This window comes from Thamnophis sirtalis, unplaced genomic scaffold, assembly GCF_051295495.1.
Source record: "Thamnophis sirtalis isolate CommonGarterSnake01/CBP01778 unplaced genomic scaffold, rThaSir2_p1.2 scaffold_11, whole genome shotgun sequence".
NCBI lineage: Eukaryota > Metazoa > Chordata > Lepidosauria > Squamata > Natricidae > Thamnophis > Thamnophis sirtalis.
Window position 1 is genome coordinate 37,753,858 of NW_028261391.1, and position 27,010 is coordinate 37,780,867.

Consider the following 27,010-nt stretch of genomic DNA (forward strand, 5'->3'; position numbering starts at 1 on the left):
TTCTTGAACTGATTGCCTTTTGAAAGAGGTGCCAGGGGACATCTTACATTTACTACATTTAGGGGTTGGGTTTTTTTGGTAATGAAAGCAATTCTATTTCAAATCTGGTTGAGGCCAGTATTAATCTCATTAATTTTATGCTAATAATTACTGGGAGGGATTTAAAACATAAAAAATATAGATGACACAAAACCAAATGACGCTGAATAGTTTGTCATCTGTATTATGTGAAATTGACATTTTCAAGCTTATCATTGACTTAAGGCTGTAATATTACAGGTAGAAAAGTTACAACAGTTCCTTTAGTGACCGAAGTTACAATGGCACTGAAAAAAAAATGACTTATGACCATTTTTCACGCATTTGTTGCAACATCTCCAAAGTCACGTGATCAAAGTTCAGACACTTGGCAACTGGCTCATTTATGATGGTTGCAATTTCTCAGGAACTCACAATATATAATTTATCTGAAGAAAGATAAGACAATGTTCAATGATGTTAATAAGGGCATTTTAAGTTCTGAAGCAAGTTGAAATATTGTAGTAGAGAAGTCATAACAGTGACAAGGAAAGGATCTGTAAACTACCCAGAGTCATCTTGGCAAGATGGGTGGCATAGAACTCTAACAATAAATAAAATAAATCTGGAATTTCCCCTCCATACCAATGAGATTTTAAACTAGCATCCATTGTTAGCGTTTCCCTATGTGTGATCTGAACTGCTGAAGTTCCTCAATTGCACAATCAAGCAAATACATGCAGAAGTCTCCATAGCCTTCCTCAGGTTACAAAAAGAAGAAAGAGGACATTTTTCATGGGACAGTAGAGAAAAAAGCTTGATAAAGTTGGAAGGAAAATGTAGAAGGAAAAACTTGCAATGTCTTGATTGTAACAAGAACAACTATGGGTGTCACTCTGATAATGGTTAGTCACTAACTGAAGATGACACTTTTCAAGACAATAGCAATAGCAGTTAGACTTATATACCGCTTCATAGGGCATTCAGCCCTCTCTAAGCGGTTTACAGAGTCAGCATATTGCCCCCAACAATCCGGGTCCTCATTTTACCCACCTCGGAAGGATGGAAGGCTGAGTCAACCTTGAGCCGGTGAGATTTGAACAGCCGAACTGCAGAAGTGCAGTCAGCTGAAGTAGCCTGCAGTGCTGCATTTAACCACTGCGCCACCTCGGCTTTAGACAACTGTCTAGAGGGCTGCCATGAAGCAACATTGACTTGAAGGCAATTGATAACAGTAGTAGGAAAAGCCACTATCTCTAGACAGTTAAAAATAGGCTTTTGAATTCAAGAATCTTAACTGCTTTGCCCTTGGAGTCACCTGGTTTCACTGGATTCTGAACCAATTCCAAGCTGCAGCTTATTAATGTTTTCTCTTAGAGGAAAAGGCTTGGGTAGAGTTTCTAGGGATGGAAAAGGACTTAAGTGGGGTTTACTGGAAAAGAAGACCAAAGGTGAAATTCTGGTTAGAGCAGTTGTGAAGTGATAAGGGAGCAACATTCTATCTGAGCCAGTTTCTCCATGGTGTTAAATACGTTCATTTTCCCAGACAATTCTGTTACCCTATTAATCTGGTACCTATCAAACTATGCCACGTTTTCTTAAATATGCTTTTAAGGGAAGATTAATAGTTTCTCCTCCCCTCCCATGCAGTGAAGATTTTTTTGGGGAGTGAGAACATACTACCTCTCCAGTGTATTTACCAGAATGTCTGGACTAAATGTCTCAATCATTTTTTTCTTCTCAGTTGTAACTCTTTGTGAATTTGCTAGGCGATTCTTCAAGATAATTTTTCCATCTAAGGTGTATTTTTGTCTTGCTGGTGAACTAGCCAATTCCTTCCAGCTATGTGCTTGCTACCTTGAATTGAAGATGCTAAGGGAGATTGGCCCATGGGGTGGTGGCTTTGGCCCAGATGTGAGCCTGACTCTCTTATTCATTATCTTCTTAGCTCATGGAGCTTCTTTTGATGGAACTGCTGCCAACCCTGTAGCCTCACTTCAGGAATTTCTAGCTTTGGATTGTTCTTTTGTAGGCAGCATTGTTAAAATTTTGGCTCAGTTTCTTGGGATGGAAGCAGCTTGCGCTTTTACCAAGAAGTATTGGTCCAAGGAATTTACTCACTTCCATATGATCCAGAACTTAATGGCCCAGGATTGCAGCTCATCTCTCAATAGCTCTATTTCCCAGGGCATTTTTGTAGAAGCCATGGGTTCCTTTCTTTTACAGTTAATTATTCTCAAGCTTCACACCTGCTCTCCAATGTACAGAGTTCCTATTGTGGCCCTCAGTATCACTGCCTTGACCTATACAGGTAAGGATTGCTATCCAATCTTGCTTTGATGTACATTGAGAAACTAAAACAACTATTTAATACTTGCAGTGCTTCTACATACCTATGGCATGCAATTAAATATGTTTCAATGCTTACATTCTATTTACATCAGCATGATTATTATAACCTGCCTTTCCTACTTCAGAAGTGATGAAAAATGGAAACAAATCTTGAAGCATTCACTAGAAACTTTTTTTTTTCTATAATGATGAACTTAGTGAAAAAAGTATATTTTCCCAAATTAGACTCTTAAGATTTCATATAGATAAAGTATTGCTGGTTTTGGCCTCTGACCTTATGGCAAAACAAAACATAGAATCCAGGACTACTTCAGTTAAAGAGAGACTGTAAGAGTCTTGATAGGAACAAAGGATTAAATAATCACTTTTTTGTTCAGTTTATCAATTTTCATTGTTATCAAAGAGGTGCAAAAATTGAATTATCTCCTGGCTGCTAATAGCTGCCAGCTGTGATGATTCTGCTTTCAGATTTAGTATAATTTTTTTTGTCATCTAGTTTTTCTATTTGCATTGCTGCTGTCCATATCTGCCTTAGAAATTCTTTGGTAAGTAAGACTGAATATTCTGCATTTATTCAATTATGTATTAATTTTTTTTGATTAAATTTTCAGTTCAGACTTTTCATCTCTCTATTATAACTATCAATCTCTTCTTGGATCCTTGGTGACTGATTCCCAGAGGTACCTTGTGATGCCATTTTAGACACTCGTTTAGTTATTTTCAGTGGGGTATCAAAGTCCAACTTTCCCCAAACTGATGCCCTCCAGTGACAATGGTTACTGCCTTTCCTGAAGTAAATTCTGGGAACTGAAGCTCTAGCACAAGGATGGTCTAAATATTCACGATGCTAAATTTATATTGCCTTTATTGCATCGTGAATAAATAATGATCAGCAATTGCAAGATACAGAATTAATCAGCAATGTGCAAGTAAACATCTGTTTTCAAAAGCAGAGCTGTTATTTCATAGACTAGAACAGTATGATGGGATATATGTTTAATAGAATCTGCAGTGGAGGATAGCACAGATACAGTATACTGGCACAATGTACTTAATATACTGAATTAAAAGACCTTTAAACAATAATGTAATCTTAAATTCTTGATTACAAGGTTGATGGGAGATGTCTGTAACTGTCTTAAATGAAGAGAGAGATTTTGTTTGTATTTACACTCCTGGTGAGTGTTACTGTGTTGTGTTTTATTTGTTGGTGTATGGCTATTTTTCCATTAATATTCTACTTTGCAGTTAAAGATGTTTATTTTGGTATTCTTTGCTTAATAATTTTTTTAAGCTTCTAGCTCACTCATGTGCTTTCTAATTTATTAATCTGCCCACAGTGTAGTGTGGCAAAACAAATGGGGAAGAGTACTATTGACTCCTTGCAGTGGTAAAGATGACAAATAATTGAATCTAGCAACAGTTCTAGGAATCAGGTATAAAATATTGGTACAGTAGTCAGCAGCTGAAAAGGATCCACCTAGATAAAGCACAGATTTTTCTGTAGACTTATATTTTTACAAAATGCCTCCTGTTTCATTTTAAACCTCTCTTGAAGTCTAATATGTTGCAAAATTTTATATCCCTTGCCTGATAATCATAAAGTTGGAAAAATTGTATTGCAAAGTGAAGGTAGTCAAGGTGCTCTCAAAGATGATTAAGAAGCCAACATGGCAGAGCTGCATGCAAATGTCTTTAGGAATGTAGCCAGATTCCAGCATCAATTAAATGTTGGAAACACATAGGAGAACATGCAGCAAGGCTCTTAAACCTGTGTTTAAGCCAAGTGTAAGAGATGAGCTGGTTGAGCCCAAAGGTGGGATCAAACACATCATCAGATTGGAGCTGCTGTGCTCCCACCAGAGACCCAAATACTACTAATAATAATCTTCTACTACTACTACTACTACTACTACTACTACTACTACTACTACTACTACTACTACTACTATACACACACAAACACACACACTTCTGATGACCCTTATCTAGTGCCAATTTGGCTTGATTATTAGTAGATCAGATTCTTGTGTATAGATATCTAATAAACATGTTGTGCTCCTGTTCCTGGATACTTGCACCTGACACTAAGTGGCTCATGACTTCTATAATTTTTGTATTGCATCTGGAATATAATTGTTGCTGTAAATTTTTGTGTGATGTGCAGTACGGTATTTGTATGACTCTGAACAAGGTGGACGTGAGTGTTAATTGTTTAACATGTAGAACATCACTGAATTAAGAAAACAAGACGTGAGATAATTCTTAGATGAGTATTTTATTTCACATAACATTTAAATGAGATTTGTCTTTAAGGTTGGCTGATTTTCTAAATAAAGATTAAAAGGTTGCTTTCCAGCTACCTGAAAATATTTTATTAAACTTCTAACTCAATTGTATGCAATCAGAAATATTTGCTTCTAATCACTTTCCTGGTAGATATGCGAAATAAAATGGCATTTGTGCTAATCAACTGAGTATTGGGATGTTGCTCTTTGAGGGGAGTTTATGTGAGTATCCATTGTATTGTTGAATTCTTGCCAGGTGGTGGTTCAGACTCTGAAGTAAAATGGGAATCCCAAATAAGAGCAGAGGTATTAAAATCTCTCACACCTAGATCGGTGCTTCTCAACCTCAGCAATTTTAAGATGTGTGGACTTCCAATTGCTGGAATTCTGGGAGTACATACATTTTAAAGTTGTTGAGGTTGAGAAACGATGCTCTAGATCAGTGTTTCTCAACCTTGGCAACTTGAAGATGTCTGGACTTCAACTCCCAGAATTCCCCAGCCAGCATTCGCTGGCTGGGGAATTCTGGGAGTTGAAGTCCAGACATCTTCAAGTTGCCAAGGTTGAGAAACACTGATCTAGATTGACCTACTGTTCCCAGATGCTGTTCCTTTAAAAAAAAAAAAAAGGAAATATTCAGTAGTTAGGGTGGAGTCCTCCTGTCTTTTAACTTTTGCTCCAATTTGAACATATTGAATCTGATTAACTGGGGCACATGTTCCTACATGCACCAGACTAAGAAGAATAGGTGGATTAAACTGTTTGCTTTTCCTCTGCTGCAGCTGCACCTGTCACAGGTGCCTTTTTTAACCCTGCCTTGGCCTCTGCTATGACCTTTTCCTGCTCAGGAAACAGTTTACTGGAGTATATGCAAGTTTATTGGCTGGCACCCATCTCAGGTGAGGCTCTTCCCAAAGACTTCAGGAATTGTAGCAGTTATTGTAACAATATTTGAATTCATTTAAAGGAACTATAATGTTCAAACTAAATACAGGTAATCTTCACTTAATATCACTTGTTCCATGAATATTCAAACTTACAATAGCTCTAAATGAGTGGTATTTACAACGGGTCCTCAAAATTCTGGCTGTTGCAGCATTCTGTGCTCATGTGATCACTATTTGCTATCTTTATTGCCAGATTCCAACAAGCAAAGTCAGTGGAGAAGCCGGTGGTGAAATTGTGCCCTGCCTGTTATACTGCCCAACCAAGTGGCCTTCCTTCCTTCCACCAGCATGACTCCTGGGGCCATGTTGCATTTTATTCCCTTCTCGTAGTGGTAGAGCTACGCCTTTCCTATGTATTCTTGCTTCCCTGCATCAAAGCAGCTTGAAGTAGAACAGAACAAACTACAACAGCCCTGACTTTGCCCTTCTTCCAGTGTTATGCCCTGCACTGGGCTTCCTGAAAGCTGAGACAGGCTTTCCAGATCGCCAGGGTGGCTCACTCTATATCTGCATCTTCTACTGTGCTACTTCTGCTGTTTTAGACCTGAATCCTCAACCACACACAGTGATACTGGCTAGGGGGAGTTGCAGAGAATATCTCCTGGCTCCTGGGTTCTAAGCAGCCAAGATAAGTTTCCAATTCCATTCCTTCCCCTCTGGTTCTTTGGCTACCAATTCAGCTCTAGATATGCCTTGGCCAGCACTCAGCAGGCATGTCTAAATGCCCTCCTACAGTTCTCCCTCTTCCTCTTGCTAACTTGCTACACCATCACAATAAGATGCCATGGTCAGTGGCAGAGAGGAACGCAGTGATAAGTGGCTGATTTCCTAAGTATTTTGTGAGTGTCCCAGGGATGGGCTGGCCGACAAGGTGAGTGGTGAGAGTTATGCTTAATAATTGTCTGAGATTCGCTTAATGACCAAAACCATGTTGGTTTATGAAAACAAATTATTCACCTATCTAGGAAGCTTATAGAGGTTAACAAAGAAAAGAATAATTTTAATTAACTGAGAAAAGAAAGTAGTTCCATTTTCCCTTATGGAAATAAATTTGCATACGTTTTAATAACAAAAATATGGAGAAAATTCTGGAAGCAAAATAATATATCATAAAGGCAAATTAAAATTGTTGTACTGTTAATAGTTGGAACCCAGGCCTGAATTGTTTGAAAGTACTGCATTAAACAAGTATATAACTTCAAGTTAAATTGTAACCATCCAAAAGCTTAATTCTGACCTTCTATAGCAGCACACCTTGTGAAAGGCGAAACTTAAGCCTCTAATACAAATGCATAGTTATGGGATAGCAATAATTATCAACATTAAAAGAAAACTTACTGCAGGGATCCTTGCCAGAATTGGGGACACACATTCACTCACAGAATGATCTGTTCTCCCCATCTCTCCATTTCCTGATCACCATCACATTTTTTTCATTGATATGCAGAAGCATGCTAATTAAATAGTAGTAGTATTCTGTTTATATAATCCTTTTGAATACTCTTGCTTCTTAATTGTTAAAATACTGTTAAAGGAAGACTATATATAACCAAAGCAACACATTTTTTTTGGAAATGGCAGAACAAAAATCCATTTTTCTTTCTTGAGTTTTTGGGGGCTTGCTCTTCTTTAGCAGTTAGACTTATATACCGCTTCATAGGGCTTTCAGCCCTCTCTAAGCGGTTTACAGAGTCAGCATATTGCCCCCAACAACAATCCGGGTCCTCATTTTACCCACCTTGGAAGGATGGAAGGCTGAGTCAACCCTGAGTCGGTGAGATTTGAACAGTCGAACTGCAGAACTGCAGTCAGCTGAAGTAGCCTGCAGTGCTGCATTTAACCACTGCGCCACCTTGGCTCTAATTCTTTTGTTCCAGTGTGAGAAAAATACTTGAAGCCTGGTCAACCATGCAGATTTTTCCCCTTAGCTTTTTCTTTCCAATAATTTGTTTGGGGTTTCAGCAGAATCTGTGTTGGGGACCATATAAGTTTGCATAAAGAAAAAAAAGATGCATTCCCTGGCTGAATAGTTTTATATTTTTTTTCCCAAGGCTGTCTTAAAACATATTACTTTTGTGAAAAAAATACTTTCTTTCCCACTCTGTGTGTAGAAGCAAACTGAGCTGGCACCTGAATCTTATTTCAACAATGATGCTAGGATAGTATCTCTCATTGTATGAGCAGCAGACCAGGTTTCAGTTATCAGCCGGTTCATCATTCAGCGCGTCACTGTTCTGTAACCTGTGCCATCTACTGGTCTTGACCCCTACTCATTCTTGTCTCAAAGAGAAAAAAATACTTTTCTGACATAAATCACAGCAAATCAAATAGATGAAAATTTCCTGTTGCTGTTTTCCCCCCTGCAGGAATGCTGTTAGCCCTCTTTGTCTATCAAGGAAATATTCCACGCTTGTTCCAGACAAACCTGCTTTATAGTCAAAAGAAAAAATACAGAATATTTAAAGGGAAAGTAACGTCAAATTCTGTTGCTGAAGAAAGGCAGACAAAAACAGAGAAGAAGAACAGCCGTTCTGGACTGATTAACTGAACAGAGCAAAGGGGATTAAAACTGCTGGATGGAAGGCAAAAGCTACTTTTCTGTGTAAATGGCAAATGAGGCTAAGAAAGAGCAGTTCACATGATATTATGATGTTCCCAAAACTGACCTTTAAATTTGTCAAATTTCAATTCTCATAATTTCTAGCCAGCATGAAATGTGTACTATGACTTTTAATTGTGGGAGTTCTAGTGCAACATATTAACCAGCAGAAAATTGATGAAGAGTGTACTATTAGATGCAGGAAATAACAGCCTTTCATCAACTGTTACAATTTGCATTCATTATTCAAATAGGAGTTTAATGCTATATGTTGAGGCCATCTTCTGAAGAAAGTGGCTATTCCTAGGTAGCGGGGGTGTTCTTCAAACTATGGTATGCTTTTGAACAGATAAATATCTTTTTATCTGCCATGGTATGGCATAGGGTATGGCTTGAAATAAATAGTGAAATTTTAACACTTTTTCAATGTATTAATAAATTTCATGTGGAATTGCACTTGTGATTTCCTTTGAAAAAGTAAAATGTTACATGAGATAAAATGTTATATGGGCCTTCTTTTCAGACTCTTCTTGAAATTTAATTAATACAAGCAGCAATCTGGGTTACTTTAATGCAGTTACCCCTATCTGATGGTCAAAATAATGTGGCTATCATTTCTTATTTCTTATTATGCGCATTTCTGATATGCGCATAATAAGCATATAGAATACAATTGTGCTATATTCTCCAAGGTTCTCTTTTGGTGATGTATGAAATATCCCAGTAGTGGGTTTCAAAAATTGTTGGAACCTACTCTGTGGGTGTGGCCTCCTTTGTGGGAGTGGTTTGCCACCCATGTGACTGGATGGGAGTGGCTTGCTGCCCATGTGACCAGATATGAAATTATGTATTAGTACTTAGGTCGGTCCAAGTAGCTATTCAGAAGTTAGTGGTTAGAAGCAATCATAAAGCAAGATTTGGAATTAAAACCAGAAATATTTTGTTGGCTATTTGAAAGGGAGTATAATATATATTTAATTTTACACATGTTAGCAGCTGCTGGAATTGTGTTTGCACAACAGTGGAAAAACAGAGATATGTAAATGAATAAATATTACAATGTGCAGGAATAAATAAATTGACAAAATCAAGAAGACTTTGAATACTTTTTCACGTGGGATTGGTTTTAGCAATTGCCAACTAATGGAAACAGAAATTAGAAATCCAAAAGTATGAAAGAAAACACCAATTATGTAAGGAAAGGTCCCTAAAATGTATAAGGAAATATTACTAGATCATTATTAATGCGTAGATAACTGCGGGACATTACACACCCACCAGTGGTGGTTTCAAAAATTTTTGGAACCTCTTCTGTAGCTGTGGCCTGCTTTCCGGGTCCCCTGGTGGAACCTCTTCTAACTGGTTCAGTAGATTTGACTAACCAGTTCTACCGAATAGGTGCGAATTGATAGGAACCCACCTCTGAAATATCCTTAGTCAAATATTAATACTCAAGGGCAAACAATACAGTGATAAAAGATGCCTGGAGCGGAGTAATAAGAGTACTAGAATGGTATCCTTTTTGAAGAATTTGGCTTCCCCATTGAGTTACCTTGGCAGAACGCTGCAAAAGGGGAATCACATGACCGCAGGATATTGCAATAATCACAAAAATGAATCAGCTGCAAAGCATATGAATTCTAATCACGTGACCATGGGGATGCTGCAATGCTCCTAAGTGAAAATGGTCCTCATTTTTTTCAGTGCCATTATAACTTCAGTCATTGAATGGACTGTTGTAAGTCAGGGATTACCTGTAAATGTTTTAAATAAATAAATAAAAACTGAACTAAAATATGGCTGCTCCTAATGCTTATTGTTTAGTTTCAACTACCTTGATATGCGTTTTGAATGGGAAGTGATAAACAGCATAAATATAAAACAGTGCCAAGCAGAAGAGAACAAAAGAGCCAGCCTGCAGTTTTTAATTTCTATCTGGGTCCCAGGAAGAATCTCTTGATTTCAAGGTTTATCTCAAAAGCCCCTTTGACACTTAATTATTGTGTTTGGTGCCAACGGAAACAGGTTTATTGCAGGTTAAGGAGATATGATTGAGAAAGGCGTCAGAGATTCTGATAGACTGAGCAGGTTAGAGATTATGATCTAGTTTGAATGCTCAAAGGAATTGCATTATGTTACCCATTTGATTAAAAAGAATTATAACTGACTGTTCTGAAATGTGATAACAATCTTTTCTGCCTGTTCCACACACCAGTCTTAAACAATTTCTCTCATTGTCATTGATCTAAATTGTAAGTTAAACAGTAATTCTGTGTTGGTAAATGCCTATCATGAGGCCCATAGAGTATAAAAACTGCAGTTAAGGTCAAATAAACATACAGGACTGTATTGATGTGTCATGCACAACAATATCATTGGGTGCTTGGATGAATTTATTTGTGCAAATGAAATTTATAAATGAATACATATAGGTGGAATAGAATGTGAAGTTAATAGGAAGTATTAGATATGTTTGCCACCTAGAGTTGACCATATATATATAAAAAGGTGACATAAAAAATCTAATAATGACATCATCATCATCAACAACAACAACAATATATAGGAAAACATACAGAATAAATTCAGACTACTGAATTTCATTTACTTTTATCACTATTATGGACATAAATACAAATGCTTGCTTTTGAAATTGGCATAGATTTTCTTAGATCAGAATTCCCCAGTCAGCCATACTGGGAGTTGAGGTCCACACATCTTAAAATTGCCAAGGTTGGGGAATCCTACTTTAGATATAAATACATACATAACTTGCCATACCTGCCAGCAACAAATTTTCCATGTTACCACTATTTATTCCTGTTTTCTACTTCTTCCTCTTTTCTATATGAGACTTGTATATATGTAGGTAATTATGGAAGAATTTGTATGGATTCATTTCTGTGTATTTTTCCTTCAAACAATCTTGAGAATCAGTTGAGACATTATGTCTATAGCCCCAACGTACCATTCAAAGAATAATGTAGTTCTTGGATCTTGGTCCAACAAAACATTCAGCCTGTAATCTTTTCATAACCTTTTGGAAAATGGACAGTTACATATATATAATGGAAGATACTAATCTGAAACCAAAAATAGCTGAGATTTTTGCATCTTCCTCATGGTCACCTAAGGAGGTGGCATTCCAAGTTCAAATACAGAGAATCAGAATCCTGAAGATTCAGTAAACTATACTTTACTATCTCTAAGACTACCTCCAAGGTGTTCTTTTTTCTCATCACCAAGATAGAATAAATGTAAGTTAATAAAAAAGTGCTACCTCTATGGCAAATTATCCCCTTCCTTCACTTTCAGAAGGAAGCTGGCAAAATGGCTACCCTAACATGAAGAAAATGATGGCTTCTGTTGCAACTTACGGCAATTGCTCCTTTAAATTTTCTTGTATGGGAATGGAAATCCTGACTTCAACATTAATAGTTACAAGCAAGAAGAAACAAACTAAGAAAACCTTTGGTTACTTACTACATGAGGAACTATTGTCTCAGAGAGAATAGGCATTCGATAGCGTACCTGAAATAAATAAATAAATAAAAAAAGTTGTGAGCTGTGTCTGATGAAAGCTACATTCTGATAGCGGAAAAAAGAACAATACACTTAATGCAGGAAAAATGCCCATCCATCACTAACACCCATAAAAGTTCTTGCATTAACTTAAGACTTTCCCTTATGGAAAGTGTCGTAATGAGAAATAGCTCTGCAAATATCCCCAGACTCAGTTTTCATCCTCCACAAATATTTCAATCTGTTTTTCATCTCAGTTGACAGATTGGAGTTCTTGCACCATCAGTCATACAATGGCACTTTGTGCTAAAAACATATCAGAAGATCATACTTTTAATTAATAAGCACGATAGTTTTTGTGGCAATAAAATAAAACAGAGGCACTTACATCATCCTGTGTCTTTTGGATTTGACACATGATTTGATTAACGGAGCCCAAGAAAGGAAACTGCACCGTTGAAATTAGCCCAAGCTGTTCATAGATAAGGAAGAATTGTCTTTCTTCTCAGACAGGTTTATCTTAAAAAAAGTCCACCCACCATAATTGTTTTGGTGGCTGTATAAACAGAATCAGTATTTTTATTGTGAGCTAGTCTTGCCTTAAGTTGGCATAAACCATGGATTGCCTGGAATTCTCCATTTTATTAATGAAGCATTACTAATGGGAAAAAAGCTACAAATACAAATATAGATTGGGGGGTAGAGAGAGATTCATTCAGTGACCTCATCTCTCGCTCTCTTTAGTTAATATCTGATTGAATGCCTCGTTTTAAGAAAAGTGGCAAATAGTAGCATTCTTAATTCCTCCACACAGACTCTGTTAATGATTCATTTAGAATTTGACTAGCTAGAAAATCTTCCAGACATTTAAAAAAAAAGAATTTGTTACATAGTGCCATCTACTGGGCTCAATGCAGAAAAACCTTTTCAGTATTTCTGCATTGAATTTCATTTTGTTTTGCTTCTTTCTTAGAAAATGAGAGTGAGACAAAAATACTATTTGGGTTCACACCATACCTTACTAGTTTGAAATGGCTGGGGTAATTTGTGGCTCCACATCTAATTCTATGTGAACCAGCTTTCTTCCCAAAGTTCAAAAGAGAAATTTTATTTCTTGTTAATGTGAATTCAGCAATTGTAATTTGGAAACCTGAATATAAAGCTATTGATTGAGGTTAAATCCAGTCCATGTCTTATTCCAAACCAGGATAGAGATGCAGACAAAGGAGAAAAAAGTTTGAGGCAAGCTGCAATTGGAAAGGTGGTTTATTGGCCCAGTAACAATGGGAAGCAATGACAATAGCAAGTGTTTCTGGAGGTAGCTAGCAAATTGGGATTGTATATTTTATTCTGGTGAGGGGGTAGTTTTCCTGCTTAGAAAGGATTAATGTCTCTCAGAGCAATTCATTTTGCATGTGGTGGTTTTGCAACATATTATTGGCTTTATGATTAACTGTCTACGTCTTAATTATTTTCTAATTTGCCTCGTCATTCCTGTCCCTTATTGGATGGATCCAAATGCCTAAAACCTAATCCTTGTAATCTGCCCCCTTTAAAAAACCATTCTTGCACAATGGTGTGAAAGTGTAAATAAACCCCAATTAGAGCCAGTTTGTTTGTTTTCAAAGCCATGCACTCATATGAGTAAGAGGTGTAATAATCAAGGCAAAAATAAAACCTATCCAAAAGAAAATCCATGGAAGCAGAGAGCTGGGGAAGAAGGAAACCTGAGGTCACAGAATAAACTAGTTTTTGCAAAGGGAAGTCCTAGCAAAAGGCCCATCTAAACAAATGAATACCTAGGGTGCCAAGTTAGAAGGACATATTTGTAACAACAAAGCAAAACAAAACAAAAAATTACTGCCCAGATTTGGTGGCAGTGGTGAAGAAATTGCCTCAGAGAGTTCTTAATTGTTTGCACCTTGTGCAAATGGCAGTGTGGCGGCATCCTCAGCATTAGCTGAATTTCTCTTCAAATGCTTAGGTTGCATATTAATTTGAAGGTGATTTCATGAGATTAATACCTATTCAGTAAATTCAATTGTTCATCACTCTGAACTTGCCCAAACATGCCTCTGCTATGATGTGTATGATGTATTGCTCAGTGAGTTATGACTTATTGCCACAGTGATGATTCTCCTGATTCTCAGTGCTCTTCTATGTATATGCAACAGAAGACAAGTGGAAAGACAGAAAATAAACTTGGTCACACCCATGTACAAGAATGGCCTTTTAAAAAAACAGGGGGGGGGGAGATTGCAAGGATTAGGGTTTAGACAAGGTGTTTTGCTAGTCATTTGATATGGAAGGGAATGACCTGGGCAAAGCACATTAGAAAATAAATAAGATATAGACAGCTAGTCTCAAAGCCAATAATGTGTTGCAAAACACATTGCAAAAGCTTGTGCTAGAACCTCCCTATCAGGAATGGTTGGGGTTTTTTTTTCTGGTTATGTATACAGGAAGATCTATCTGACATTAAATTTTGCACATTTCCTCATTGGTAATTCACAGTAGAACCCAGCCTTTCTTGTAGTAATAGAGTTGTTGTCACAGTGATCTCTGTCCATGCTCCTCTGTATATTACACTGCAGAAAATCAGGGGCAAAGACTGAGAAAATAAATATTAGGTAGTTTGCAACATATCCAATGACGCTGAACCACAAAGTTAAATTGAGGTTCCCACATCATTTTATGATGAGCTTGCAAATGGCCTTCCAATAATCCCAGAAAGTCCCTGGATGAATTCCTTTGTTTCGGGCAAAGTTTAGCAGTTCAAGTTGGTACTGAAATGTGGTGATAAGTATCATTTTGCAATATTTAATCTTTTTAAAGTGTCAAGTTTACTTTTGAGAGATGGTGGTATACTTTTTAGTTTTTACTGTGGTTCTACCCAGTTTTTGGTTTTGACTGTAATCGGTTTTGGCATTCCACTTCAGGTACCACTTCAGGCATAGAAATCTGTTATATCTTCTTGCTGAAATTTGTCAGGTTTTAGATAGGTCATCTAAACCTGCCTATTTAGATCAACTAAATTAATGCAATTCTGTTACTTTAAAAGAATAGAATAGAACAGAACAGGTTTCCACATGTCCGGTGGTCTGATATTTGGTAGGATTTATTTTCTGTGAAATGTGGACAGTATCTTCAAATGCTGTTCAATTATAACAAAGTTAAAGATACTTGTTTTCCAATAAAGTTCAACCTAAATACTGAAGTTTCAAATCACCATTATTTGGATCTGGCTCCAACCTCTGAATCAGATTGAAACAAATTAGGCTATTTTAGAATAATCAAATCAAGATTCAAACCATATCTAGTGGTCAGTACATGCCCCTACTTCAGTCATATGAGAAAATATAAAGTCCTGAAGTGATTAACAAGAAGTTAGATTCAGTAAAGTGCCCTATCTTGAATGCAGAACCCAAAAGTCAACCACCTAACACACACACACACACACACACACTCTGAAGAAAATTCTATAGATCAATTAAATGGCAAAATGGCATTCTCCTTCCTGCTTCCAGTTCTAGTTGCATAGCCTTGAATGCAGAGAAAATGCCAGTGGTAAGTACACTTATTACTTTAATCTTGGTGGTATTTTACTTATGTTGCTAAAATATTGTGTCCCTTAATCCCTCAACTTCACTAGATTTTTTAAATATAAATTTTGAAGCGATGAAATTAGGGTCTGGATCTCTGTAGACAAGATGGAATAATTTCCTGTGGTAGCTTATGTGCGCTTATTGATCCAAACCCACACTTGGTTCTTATGACAAAGTTCAAAGGTCATCAGAATCCTGAGGGATGCAGTTTTCACTTCTGTGTCTGACTGCAACTATCAGCTTGATTGTCATAATGACCTTTTAGTGATAGCTTTTGCATGTTGATGATTGACTAAGGAAGAACAGCCAACAAAGATCTTTGCTAGATCTTTACTTGTGGGGATCAGCAAATCCAGAGAGAGGACAGGCTGTAAATTTAAAGTGGGAAGTGAAACATAATGAAACAATGAAAACTAGTTTTCCTTCTGAAAACTCAGAAAGATTTAGATTCAAGTGATGCCATACAGTATTATCTTAAAGCAATTAAGGCAATTGTTATTTGTAAGTAATAAACTAGAAAAATGGATAATAAGAAAAAGCAAACTTTTATTATAACCATAGATAAGTTTGCAATCATATTTACTATAGAGGATATCAAAAGATTTTTTTTTGCATTCTTTGTCACTGCACTTTTTGTTCTTATTCTCTCTTTCTTGGTTCTCTCCATTTTATATTAGTTTGCATTAGTATTTTATGTTTCTAAGTTTAATACTTTTAGCAAAACTTATTTAAAAAGTAAGTAATAAACTGTCTTTAAAAATGATAGCATATTGTAAAAAGATGGGCTTTTGATGTTTGATCATCACAAACAGCTTGGACAAATCTGAGCTTTAGTTTTTCATAACCAGCAAATTAGCCCTTCAGAAACAAACATGACCAGCATTCAAAGTGCATGCAGTAGAAAGAGTCACAATTCACAAAAACTAGTGAAGATGAGATTTGAACCAATAGACAGGAATAAGGGCAAGATAGTGGAGAAGACCTTACAGATGTTTCTGTATAATGCTTTGGTTCAAATTTTTATTTAGGTTTGGAAAAATGCATCTAAGATACAGAAGCTTGGGAGACCATTAGGAAGAAACTTTGGAAAAATATCGACACTTATGCAATCACTCTACTAATTAATATAAAGATTAATTACTGCTTCTTCACCTGGTTAATTTAAATTAATTTGCAGCCAGCTCATAAAATTTGTCAAATTCTCATTCTGTCAGTGAGCTAGGATATAAATTGATCTAATTAATGGGAAGAACTGCCAATCCTGAAGAAGATATTACCTACATGACCCTTGCAGTACTGTTCCTAGTAGGAAATCTTAGTTAAACCTAAAACTAACCAAACAGTTAAGAACCTGCCTAATGAGGAAATGATCTACTTCTTGTAATCAGCTGTATTCACTCCAAACCACAATGATGCCAAAATAATGATACATGTGAAGTATTGTCATAGGACAAAAGCATTGGTTAATGCTCGTGTACGTACATGGTGACATTTGCATAATGATATCACCCAGGTTTCATCATTATCATCACTGTCACTAACACCTTGCCCTACTACCTCTGCAGACACTCAGGAGCATAAACTCAGAACCAATTGGTCTCTCCTATTCTTAATCCTATAATCCACTGGGTTAGTTCACCAAAGACAAAGCAGGATACAACATGATTACCAACAATTTCCATCCCTCCCCCTCCCCAAAAGACAACTGTGAGAGGCTGTAGTTAAGGGTGGAGAACCCATGGTGGAGGATGGGAGAAGACTTCTTGACCCTTTTCCTGCCATTTATTTCACAGCAGGTGAGGCAGTCAAATTGTCAGACCTTAAATTACTCACTCTTTTAAGTTTAAAGCCCGCATCTTAAATTGTGCCCAGCAGACAACCGGTAGTCAGTAGAGTCTTTTAGTTCTGGCATTATATAATCTCTGACAGGGCCGGATTTTTCTATAGGCTAACTAGGCTTCAGCCTAGGGCCTCAAGATCAAGAGGGGCCTACATTCAAATTGTTAGCAAAATTGAAAGGATTATACATACTCAGATTAAAGCAAAGGAAGGATAACAGCATTCGGCACAAGAAATTACACTTGTATTATGTTCTACATTTCTATCTCTACGACGTCGTTGTTTTTTTTTATGAGAGCGACTAACTAAACCATACTTGATACGCTCAAATGCAATAAAAGAGGTGGGCTTTATCCAAGAACGACAACTTTGTCTGCTAATGGTTAATTCCGCGATAGCCAATATGTAAATTTTCGGGGGTTGAGCGAGGGGGACGTTTCAAAAAACCAATGAGAAGCCTTGGAGTTGAGGAATGGCGTGGTCCGGGACCAATGAGAAACCAGAGTTTGAATAGGGTGAATGGAGGAATCGGGTTAGCCGTCATTGTTGTGTGAGGTGAAGAAAGGCTGTCGGGAGCGATACCTCGGGAGGAGGTCGTGAGGGGCTGACAAAGTAAAGCCTTCCCGCCCGCCATGTCATTGCATGGGAAGCGCAAGGAGATCTACAAGTATGAGGCACCATGGACCATCTACGCCATGAATTAGAGCATCAGGCCCGACAAGCGCTTTCAACTTGCCCTCGGCAGCTTCGTAGAAAAATGGGAGGTGAAAGGGCCTCATAAGTGGAATAGCCTAGGGCCTCTTTTCATCTAAATCCGGCCCTGATCTCTGTACCTTAATTAGCTGCATTTTGTATCAAATGAAATTTCAAAAAACCTCCATATAAAATATGCTACAGTAAAAGTCAAGAAAGATTGTAATCATGGATAATTGTCACTTAGTATGCCCCCTCTAGAAGGGTTGCTGTTAGTGCACTAGCTATAATTATACAAACTTCCTTCACATAAGAGCCACCATGTTAAATTCAACAACAGCAGAAGCAGCACTCTCCAATTGTGAACTGGCTCTTGTACATCAAGAACAGGCTTCATCTCAATTCTGAGTCTAGCTTTCTTTTTACAAATAATACCTCTGTCTCGTCTGGAATTTATTTCAGCTGTTCTTCCCACAATCCACGACTAAGTTTAGGCAACATTCAGGGCTACTTGTTCTTGGCAGTAAATGATAAGCAGTAATGGAATTGACAGGCCTCAGCATATTCTGTGGATTCTTCTCCCAAGGATACCAAAGTTGATAGTAACGAAAGACACTGAGAAGTCTACAAGAACTATTCCCTATTCATTTAGTTTCTGAACATTTCTTTACCAGGGTAGATAACATCATCAGCGGGAGTTTTGTAGAGGTGTCTTGTCTTATTCTAGCTAAAGAAGAATAGGAAACTAAATGGCAAGCTCAGAGCAAACCACTGTCCAAATCTAAAACCCGAGCTACAAGTATTTTCTATTACTTCAAAATTATATGTGTGTAAACCACCTTTGTTTAGTGTCTATATTTATAAATTCATTGACTAGGAATTGTATGTTTTCATCTTTTTTTGTGAAAAACTGCTCTATCTATGCAGAGTTCATTCAGAAGACAAAATATATGCCACAGGAAGCTTAAATATTATTAGGTCACATTTATACACAGGCTTAGCTGCAATTAGGATACATCAGAGGTGGGTTGCTCCCAGTTCGGCTGAACCAGTAGTGGAATTCACGCCAGGGTCACAGAACCGGCAGTGACCCAGGCCTGCCACGCCCCTGAACCGGTTCCCTCGCTGCCGCTTAGTCACTGCCATTTTGGATTTTAGTGACTGCGCATGCACAGTTCACTGTAAATTGTTCCGCGCATGCGCAAAGAACAATTGACATTGAACGGTGCACACGCACGCAGCGTGCGTCTGGCGTGCACAGGGGTTGCAAACTGGTGGTGAAACTGGCAGCAACCCACCCCTGGGACATATTTAAATCAACTATTTAGAAAGGCTATTGAATTCTCTAAAAGTGCATTAGTATAGGATGATTGCAGTTATACACATAATGTAACAAAATTCCAATCCTATCAGTACTTACTGAAAAGTCCCATTGAATTCACTGGGACTTAAATTTTCTGAAGAATGTCCTGTAATTTGGAGCTTTTGGCAGAACTTGCTTAAATAATCTATTCAAGGTTGTGTGACGATCAGATGTTTGCTCAGCCAGAAGCTCTTTGTTTGCAGGTAGGGAACAGATTAGTTTTGTACCTTTGCTCTGCAGATGTTAGCAATCTGTAGGCTGAATCAGCTAATCCTGGGGAATCTTTGCTTATGCATAATAACATGGAAAAATTTTGTAATGTTTTATACCTGACTTCTATGCCTCTTATAGAGAATTGTGTTTCTATACACACAATGTCCTTAATAGTTTATGCTAGATAGTAAACACTTCTGGTTTATAGAGAGATAGTTAGGTTGATATATTGAAGCAAAAATAACTAAATAAGACTAAAACTATGTCACCTTAATAATATAGTTTTGTGGACTACAGTTTTGTGGACTACAGTTAAAACCTTCAAACCATCATAAATTGCCAGAGAGAAATACTGTATATGAATATGGCTTCTGCCCTGGTGCTAAGAATGTAGTTATCTAGATAAATGTTTCTCAACTTTAGCAACTTTAAGATGTGTGGCTACAGCATTCTGGGAGTCCAAACATCTTAAGGTTGCCAAGGTTGAGAAACATTGATTTGGGTGGAAGCTCTATTTTCGAAATGGATTTCTCTTATGAGATAGTCTTCAAATGTTTTCAGTCCTAAAAAATAGACCAGACCAAGAATCACATTCTATGTAAAATGTCTTTTATTAGAATGGCTATGGTAACAAAATCTTACAAATCTGAATGTGCTTTTCAGTGGGTTCCTGATCCCGTTGCAATCAATACGGTGCAATAGGGTCGGGCGTCACCACATGAACGAACGCAGCATGCGGATGCATACTTACCTCCCATGACGCTCCACGATGCCTCCGCAATGCTCCAGCTGCTTGGTGGAGTGTCGCGCAGGTGCCATACGCTCCGTGCACATGCCGGTAGAGGAGTGCGGGCAGGCGGGTGGGCCCTCCGGATCACCATACCGGAATGGTACCTGGTGCTCCTGGCAGGAACCGGTATGCTCGTACCAGGCCTTATCGGTTGTAACCCACCACTAGTACTTTTTCTCATCTTTCTTTAATCTTCTTGGGAGCTGGGGTGAGGAAAGGAACCTTGTCTTAGACATTTTCATAAATTTCTCTCTTTACATGATGTTAAGTCATGTTGAACTGTAATTGTCTTGATTATAGTTCTCCATCAAGGTAATCCTCTCTACTGTCTACAGATCGGTTGGGATTGCAGTTCCCAGAATTCTCAACCATTATGCCCACGAATCACTTTGGCTTGAAATTCCAGGAGTTGAACTTCCTATATATTTGGAGAGCACTAAGGTGTAAATGCCTGGTCTGAACTGTCACTAAACAAGGTTTGATGAACGAGAACAGCTGTCAATACACAAAAGGATCTCACAATTCATATAGAATATTTCTGCTAAATTATCAAAGGCCTTGAAACAGTGCTTTGTTTTCTTCTAAAATTTGTTTTGAACTGCAATTTTTATTATGACAGAAAAAAGTGTTAAATATACGAAGAAAAAATGAATTATCTTTAGGCCTGATTATAATTTTATAAGACCCTGTACAATATTTAATTATATATCTCTGTTCCTTTTGTCTTTTAGTGGAATGTGAGACAGGGCTTTGGATCCCCTGGCATGGAGAAACTTCAAAGCTGGAATATACTGGCAACTTATCAAAGGTTTTAATAACAGTCAATGTTGGTTCTTAAGACTTACATATTTATTTTTATAAAACTACTCCCTAGGAAGAAGATAAAAAAGAATAAACAAAAGAATCACTATTTGCTGAATCATTCCTTTGGAAGTTGAGAAAAAAAAGAGGTTTATTAAATTTTGCTGAGAGATTTGGCAAGTTCCAATGCATCCTTCCCTGACATGGCATCGTTCAAATGTGTTGGGCCAGAATTCCCAAAATTCTTTCAGCCATGCTGGCCAGCGAATGTTCAGCATAGCTTGATCTGTTGGGTTTGCAGTTCTCAAAATACTTACATGGTCATTCCTTTTAAGGCTCTGAGCTCATCAAAAGATAGGCCTGAGTAATAAGGTTTCCTTGTTATTTGTTTGCAAATATAATACTAATTATTTATTAAACTTGTATGCCACCCAACCTCTACAACTCGGCGGGGAGAGCTCAAAACAATTGAACAAATAAATTACAATAAAATCAATAAAACACAGAAGATAACATATAACAAGTGCAACAAACCAAATGGAATCAAGCGAGAGATCTCACTTTCCTCATCACAGGTAAAAATCCAGTATCTTCTCTGCTCTTCTGAACAAGGGGGGGGGGAATCCACAACTTGGGTGAATGTCATTCTGGAAGGGAGGGCCTGCAACTGAGTAAGTGACTTTCAAGGTCTCAGATGGAATTGTTTAATCAGAGGAACCAGAGCATGCCATTTTAATCTGCCTGCAAGATCATCCATAGGGATGAACCCCTCAGTAGGATGTAGGGCAGTGTTTCTCAACCTTGGCAACTTGAAGATGTCCGGACTTCAACTCCCAGAATTCCCCAGCCAGCACTGGCTGGGGAATTCTGGGAGTTGAAGTCCGGACATCTTCAAGTTGCCAAGGTTGAGAAACACTGATGTAGGGTATGTGCAAAATGATCCCCTTGTTAAGCAAATAATGTATGAACCAGTTTAGAGCTTCCCTGACATCCACATGATCAGAAAATGATACATTTATAAAAATTGCAATCCAGGATATGACTTTATCGTACCATGTGAGCCTGAATGTCACATCAAAGTCACATGAGTGAAGCAACATTACACTGTCAAGATTTTACTTTCACAGGCAAAAAAGTTTGAGACTTAGCTTTGAATTTGGGCCATGAATTCAGAAAAATGAAACAATACCAGTGTGTAATATTTAATTTCACATTTTTATTTTATTTTATAGAGGACAATATAAGGGCAATTAAAGAATGAAAGGTATGCACAAGCTTGTCAAATGCAATTTGTTCCTGCTGGTTGCCTGAAGTTTGTAAAGCAGGAGAAAGGGTCCTGCAGAGTGAAGAAACAACAATTCTTTCCAAACCAAGAGGAAACTGATTTAGAAACTGGTTTCTCTATCCTTTAACAATTGGTGTGAACAAGTTCTCAATATGAATCTTCATTACTTTCCTTTTTATGTCAATTTTCTTTTCCTTTCTAACCATTTGGAACTCACTGGATTCAGAGTTTGCATGTTTGGGACTTAGCATACTATGTGAGCTCAGTAACTATGGTTCGTGAATAATAGTTTATGGCTTAGCATCAGGGGTGGGTTTCTCGCCCCGTTCCAACCGGTTCAGTTGGAACGGGGCCGGCGGCGTCCTCGTGCACGCGCGCAGTGCACGCATGCATACTAGCGTCTGTGTGATGCTCCAGCTGCTCCTGGAGGATTGCGCAGGCGCTGTATGCGTCCTGCGCATGCATGGAAGCGCAGAACTCGTCAAAACCGGGTAAGGAGCGCGGGCGGGTGGGAGGGCCCTTCGCCGTTCCCAGAAGTTACTTACTTCCGGGTTCGCCGACCAACCGGTTCGTAGGGACCGCCGCAAACCAGTTGAAACCCACCCCTGCTTAGCATGTTACGTTAATTCAGCAATTGTGGCTCATTTAACAGCAATAGCAATAGCATTTAGACTTATATAGCCCCCAAAAGTGTTTTAAAGCACTTTCTTTAACCACGCTCTGAGTGGTTTATAATGTCAGCATATTCCCCCCAACAATGTCAGCATATTGTCCCCAGATTGTTGGGGACAATATGCTGATATCATAAATCACCAAGAAAACACTTTAAACCCTACGGGGTAGCATATATTTTATCAAGCTTGGAATGATGAGGGCTGAGTCAACCTTGAGCCCCATCAGGACTGAACTCACATTGTGTGCAGAGTTTGCCTGCAAGACTGCATTCTTAACCACCAGGTTAAGCCACCAGGACTCTTCATTTTTTTTCTTTTTACAACCCTGTAATCCCTATTCGGGATAGAGTTGGGATGACTGGATAAAGCTGACAATTTACTGGCCAGATGCCCTTCCTGACACCTAAGTGAAGTTTGCAGCAGATTTTTTTTTCTTTGCGCCCTAGGAAGGAAGCATCTGCTGCTACCTAGGATTGAATTCTCAACCTTCCGAGTGGTGACACCACTAGGTTACTATGCTGCTCCAGCAGGGCTCTTTATTATTTAAGAAATACTTATCAATTTGTATTCTGGCTGGGAATTTGAGAGATGATGTCTATTCACAAGATAGATCAACTTGGAAAGGTTGATTTTAACATCTCAGTATACCATACTATGGACTGATTAATCTGGTTTTGCAGTGCTGTGTGAATCACCTGTTGTGCTTTATTTAAGCCTCAATAAGCAAGCCATGTCTTACTGCAAAATGTGAAGTCAGTCTATAAATATCTTTATATCTACATTATGGAATATCTTGCGACTTATTTATATAAGGGACAATCCCTTCAGCATGAGAATTCCAATTTTTACATGGCACATGGGAGGTGAAGGAGAAGAAAATGAGTGTACAACAATGTTTTCTATGCAAATCTTTTTAGTATCTGGACAGCCTAACTCAGAGTCTTGACTAGATGGCAAATCCCTGCAAAGCAGATAACAGAATTAAAAACTCTTTATTCTGAAATCAGTAGAAATGAAAAAAGTGTATCAGGTTCTCTAGAATACATGCCAGTAAACTAGTTTTAAAAGGACATCAGTATTTCCCCTGGCCAAGCATGCAGTGCTCTTTATTCAATATTCTATAGTCTAATCATAGCAATTTCAGCAATTTCAAAATAGAATATGAACATACATAATATGTGGTAAAGTGTGAGGCAAGAATCTTTTCTTGTTTCTTTCTTACAAAATAGCTTTCCACATCAAGCCTTTCCGAGAAGCTTAAGGATTATAGTCTTTCTGTAAAGAGGAAACAATATATTATTATCATTGGTGATGGTATGAAGTGTATCAGGGTCAGCCAAGCTTAAAAACACCAACAGGTTGAAGCAAACATTCATCTATTATCTCTGAATTAAATGAGGAAGCATTCTCTGAAATACCAGAATATTACACAGAAACCTTAACATTTCATGTGATTCTTAACTCATTTTTTTGGTTTCTGACTTTGACTCTTAATTTCAGCTGTGCAATTATTGAAAATCAAGTGTGTGTTTCCCATCAAAATCTGTGAACAAAGATTTATTTTTTTTAAAATGAAGAAAATAATAATAATTGGCCCCAGCCCAGAAGTAGCTTCAAACATTGTGATTTTCATCTCACCACATGTTAAGTGGGAGCCATAAGCAGCCATTTTAGGTAGCTATATGATCTTTTAAATAAGTAAATATGTGGGGAGTCGCCAAGAGTTACTTAAGATGGGTGGCAATATAAATCTTTTAAACACACACACAAAATGCATGCATGCATATATACATAAAATAAAGAATTGCCCAATTTAATACCTTCAACAACTGAGGCAGAGCAGAGGCAGCCATAGCAAGCAAGCAATTTAACAAGAAATCAGAGTAGCCATGAATGATCTTAACATTTTCTGAAGTAATCTGAAATGGAGGCTGGCATATTTTACTTCTTTTTCAAATCCTACCTCAGATTTGGGGAATCAATGCCTCAGAGCTTATCTGCAGAATTTGCTTGTCCTAGAACAAAAAAAAAAAAGAACACAAACTGAGGAATACACAGTTTTCTCCAAAACCTGTCCCAACGCTACCTCAAAGGTAAGCATCTTCCACTTTACTTATTCTGCATCAAAGATAGTGTTTCCTGATTCTTGCTGACACAAGCAATGTGGAACAGTTCACCTATTGCTCTTCATTTCATTGTAGGCAAATGCCCCTGTCCATTTGTGTGCTGTAGTGACAATGCCCCTTTCCTTCTGGTCACTGGTGGCTGCTTTCAGTGAGCATTTTGTTCTGGGCTGGTAGGCTGCCCACCTGCTTCTGAAGGGTCTATGCCCAGATGCGTCAGTGGCCCTCTGTCTTTTTGGTTTTTTTCAGAGGAGGATCAGTGATGTAGTGAATTTCTGAGTTTTTAAATTTTTGGTTTTTTGATTCATTGGTCCACCAGAGAGAAGGTGAAATGAAGAACCATTCTTTTTAAACTGGGTTAAATTGGTTATTTCCCTTTCAGCTCAAGTGACAGGAATGTTGTGGTCCTTCCTTTCTTCCTTCCTTCCCTCCCTCCCTCCTGAACTGTTTAAGTAGGAAGGAGCTGATAATGAGAGTTGCTTATACAACAGGTCTATCAATGGAAACTATTTGCCCTCAAAGACCTTCTCAGGGAAAAGAAAGAAAGTAATTGGTGCACTTTTCTGAGCAGGGATGGGAAGAATAGAAAAGCAAGGATTCAAGAACATTGTATAGAACATTGAGCCAACATTCCTGACAAATCTGAATATCAGATTGAAATCCTGCCATTATTTTTTTAAAAAGAGTTTCATTTTCAGCGGTTTCTGCATGGAAGACAAGCATAATAAAGACCTTCTTTCATTCCAATGTGTAATCCACAACTAACTTCCTAATTTAGAAAATTATTAAATATTACCAAAGGAATAAGTATTACCATTTCTCAGCTCGGCACCACCCTAATATGACAGAGTACAATTCCAATTGGCCCCCCTGACTAACATGGGTAATGACTGTGCTGGCTAAGAATGATACATGGGGAGTTACATATCCGGAGGATATCTGGTCAGATGTATATGATGTGTCCTGAATCACTGAACATGTGCAAAGTTTGGTTCCTTTGTTAAATCCTACCAAAACACAATTTATAATAGCAATTATGACTAATTGCTGTTTATAATTGTCATATTGTCATATCACACTAATCACAAACAGAAGACAAGAGGTGTGATGATGCTTCCTCAATTCCAAAGCAAAGGTCAGGAGAGATCTGCTTGTGTGCACATTCAATCTGAACAGGAGGCACATGAGAAGAAATGAAATTTGTTTCTGTCAATTTAGAGCAGTGATGGGATTTAGCCGGTTCGCACCTATTCGGGAGAACCAGTTCGTAACTTTCTAAGCAGTTCAGAGAACCAGTTGTTGGAAAAAATCTTATTTTATTTTTTTCACTTTACAGGGATAATCTTGTAAGGAAGGCAGGAAGGAGACATTCTGGTGTTGTTTCTAGCCTAATCTTTATTGCCCTGCTTACAGAAACTGCCTCTCCGGTTTACCCTTATTACAATGTAACAGCTAAGGCGAAGTGCCCCTGAGTTGGCCACAGCCACATTGTCACAGGATCACCGAGCTAGGCCTACCCAGCTGGTCATTATGGCAGAGAACCAGTTGTTAAATTATTTGAATCCCACCACTGATTTAGAGTAACTGGTTTGGTTATTTGTAGTGCATTACTAGTGCAGCACTGACTGTGTACAGATGCTGTGTGAATGTGCTGGGGAAATGGCCAATTGCTAAGGAGGGGTATTCTGAGGAGTATCTGGTAAAATCCTACATTAGGTGGTCAAAAATATGGATGCTGTGGATGCCATGTTGGATCCATCTTCTGTAAACAATGTTGTCACCCTTTTTCCTGTGCTGGATGTACGGATGTTGATAACACTTGACATGACTTTCCACAACATATTTCTCCACAGGAAGAAGAAATTGAGAACTTGTATTTCCAAACTGGTTGCAAGGAT

The 27,010-nt window shown here is 38.0% G+C and overlaps 1 protein-coding gene across 2 annotated transcripts; it reads left to right on the top strand.

Annotated features, from left to right (window-relative positions):
* The first annotated feature begins 1,460 nt into the window (after positions 1–1,460).
* LOC106550506 (aquaporin-12) lies at positions 1,461–9,301 on the top strand. Of its 2 annotated transcripts, XM_014068472.2 has the most exons (3): positions 1,461–2,329; positions 5,441–5,557; positions 7,972–9,301. In XM_014068472.2, the coding sequence occupies exons 1-3, from the start codon at positions 1,723–1,725 to the stop codon at positions 8,151–8,153; spliced, it is 906 nt and encodes a 301-aa protein (XP_013923947.2). In that variant the 5' UTR covers positions 1,461–1,722; the 3' UTR covers positions 8,154–9,301. The 2 variants fall into 2 exon arrangements, with proteins under 2 accessions (XP_013923947.2, XP_087581679.1); XM_087725553.1 differs by lacking the exon at positions 5,441–5,557.
* Positions 9,302–27,010: the final 17,709 nt, after the last annotated feature.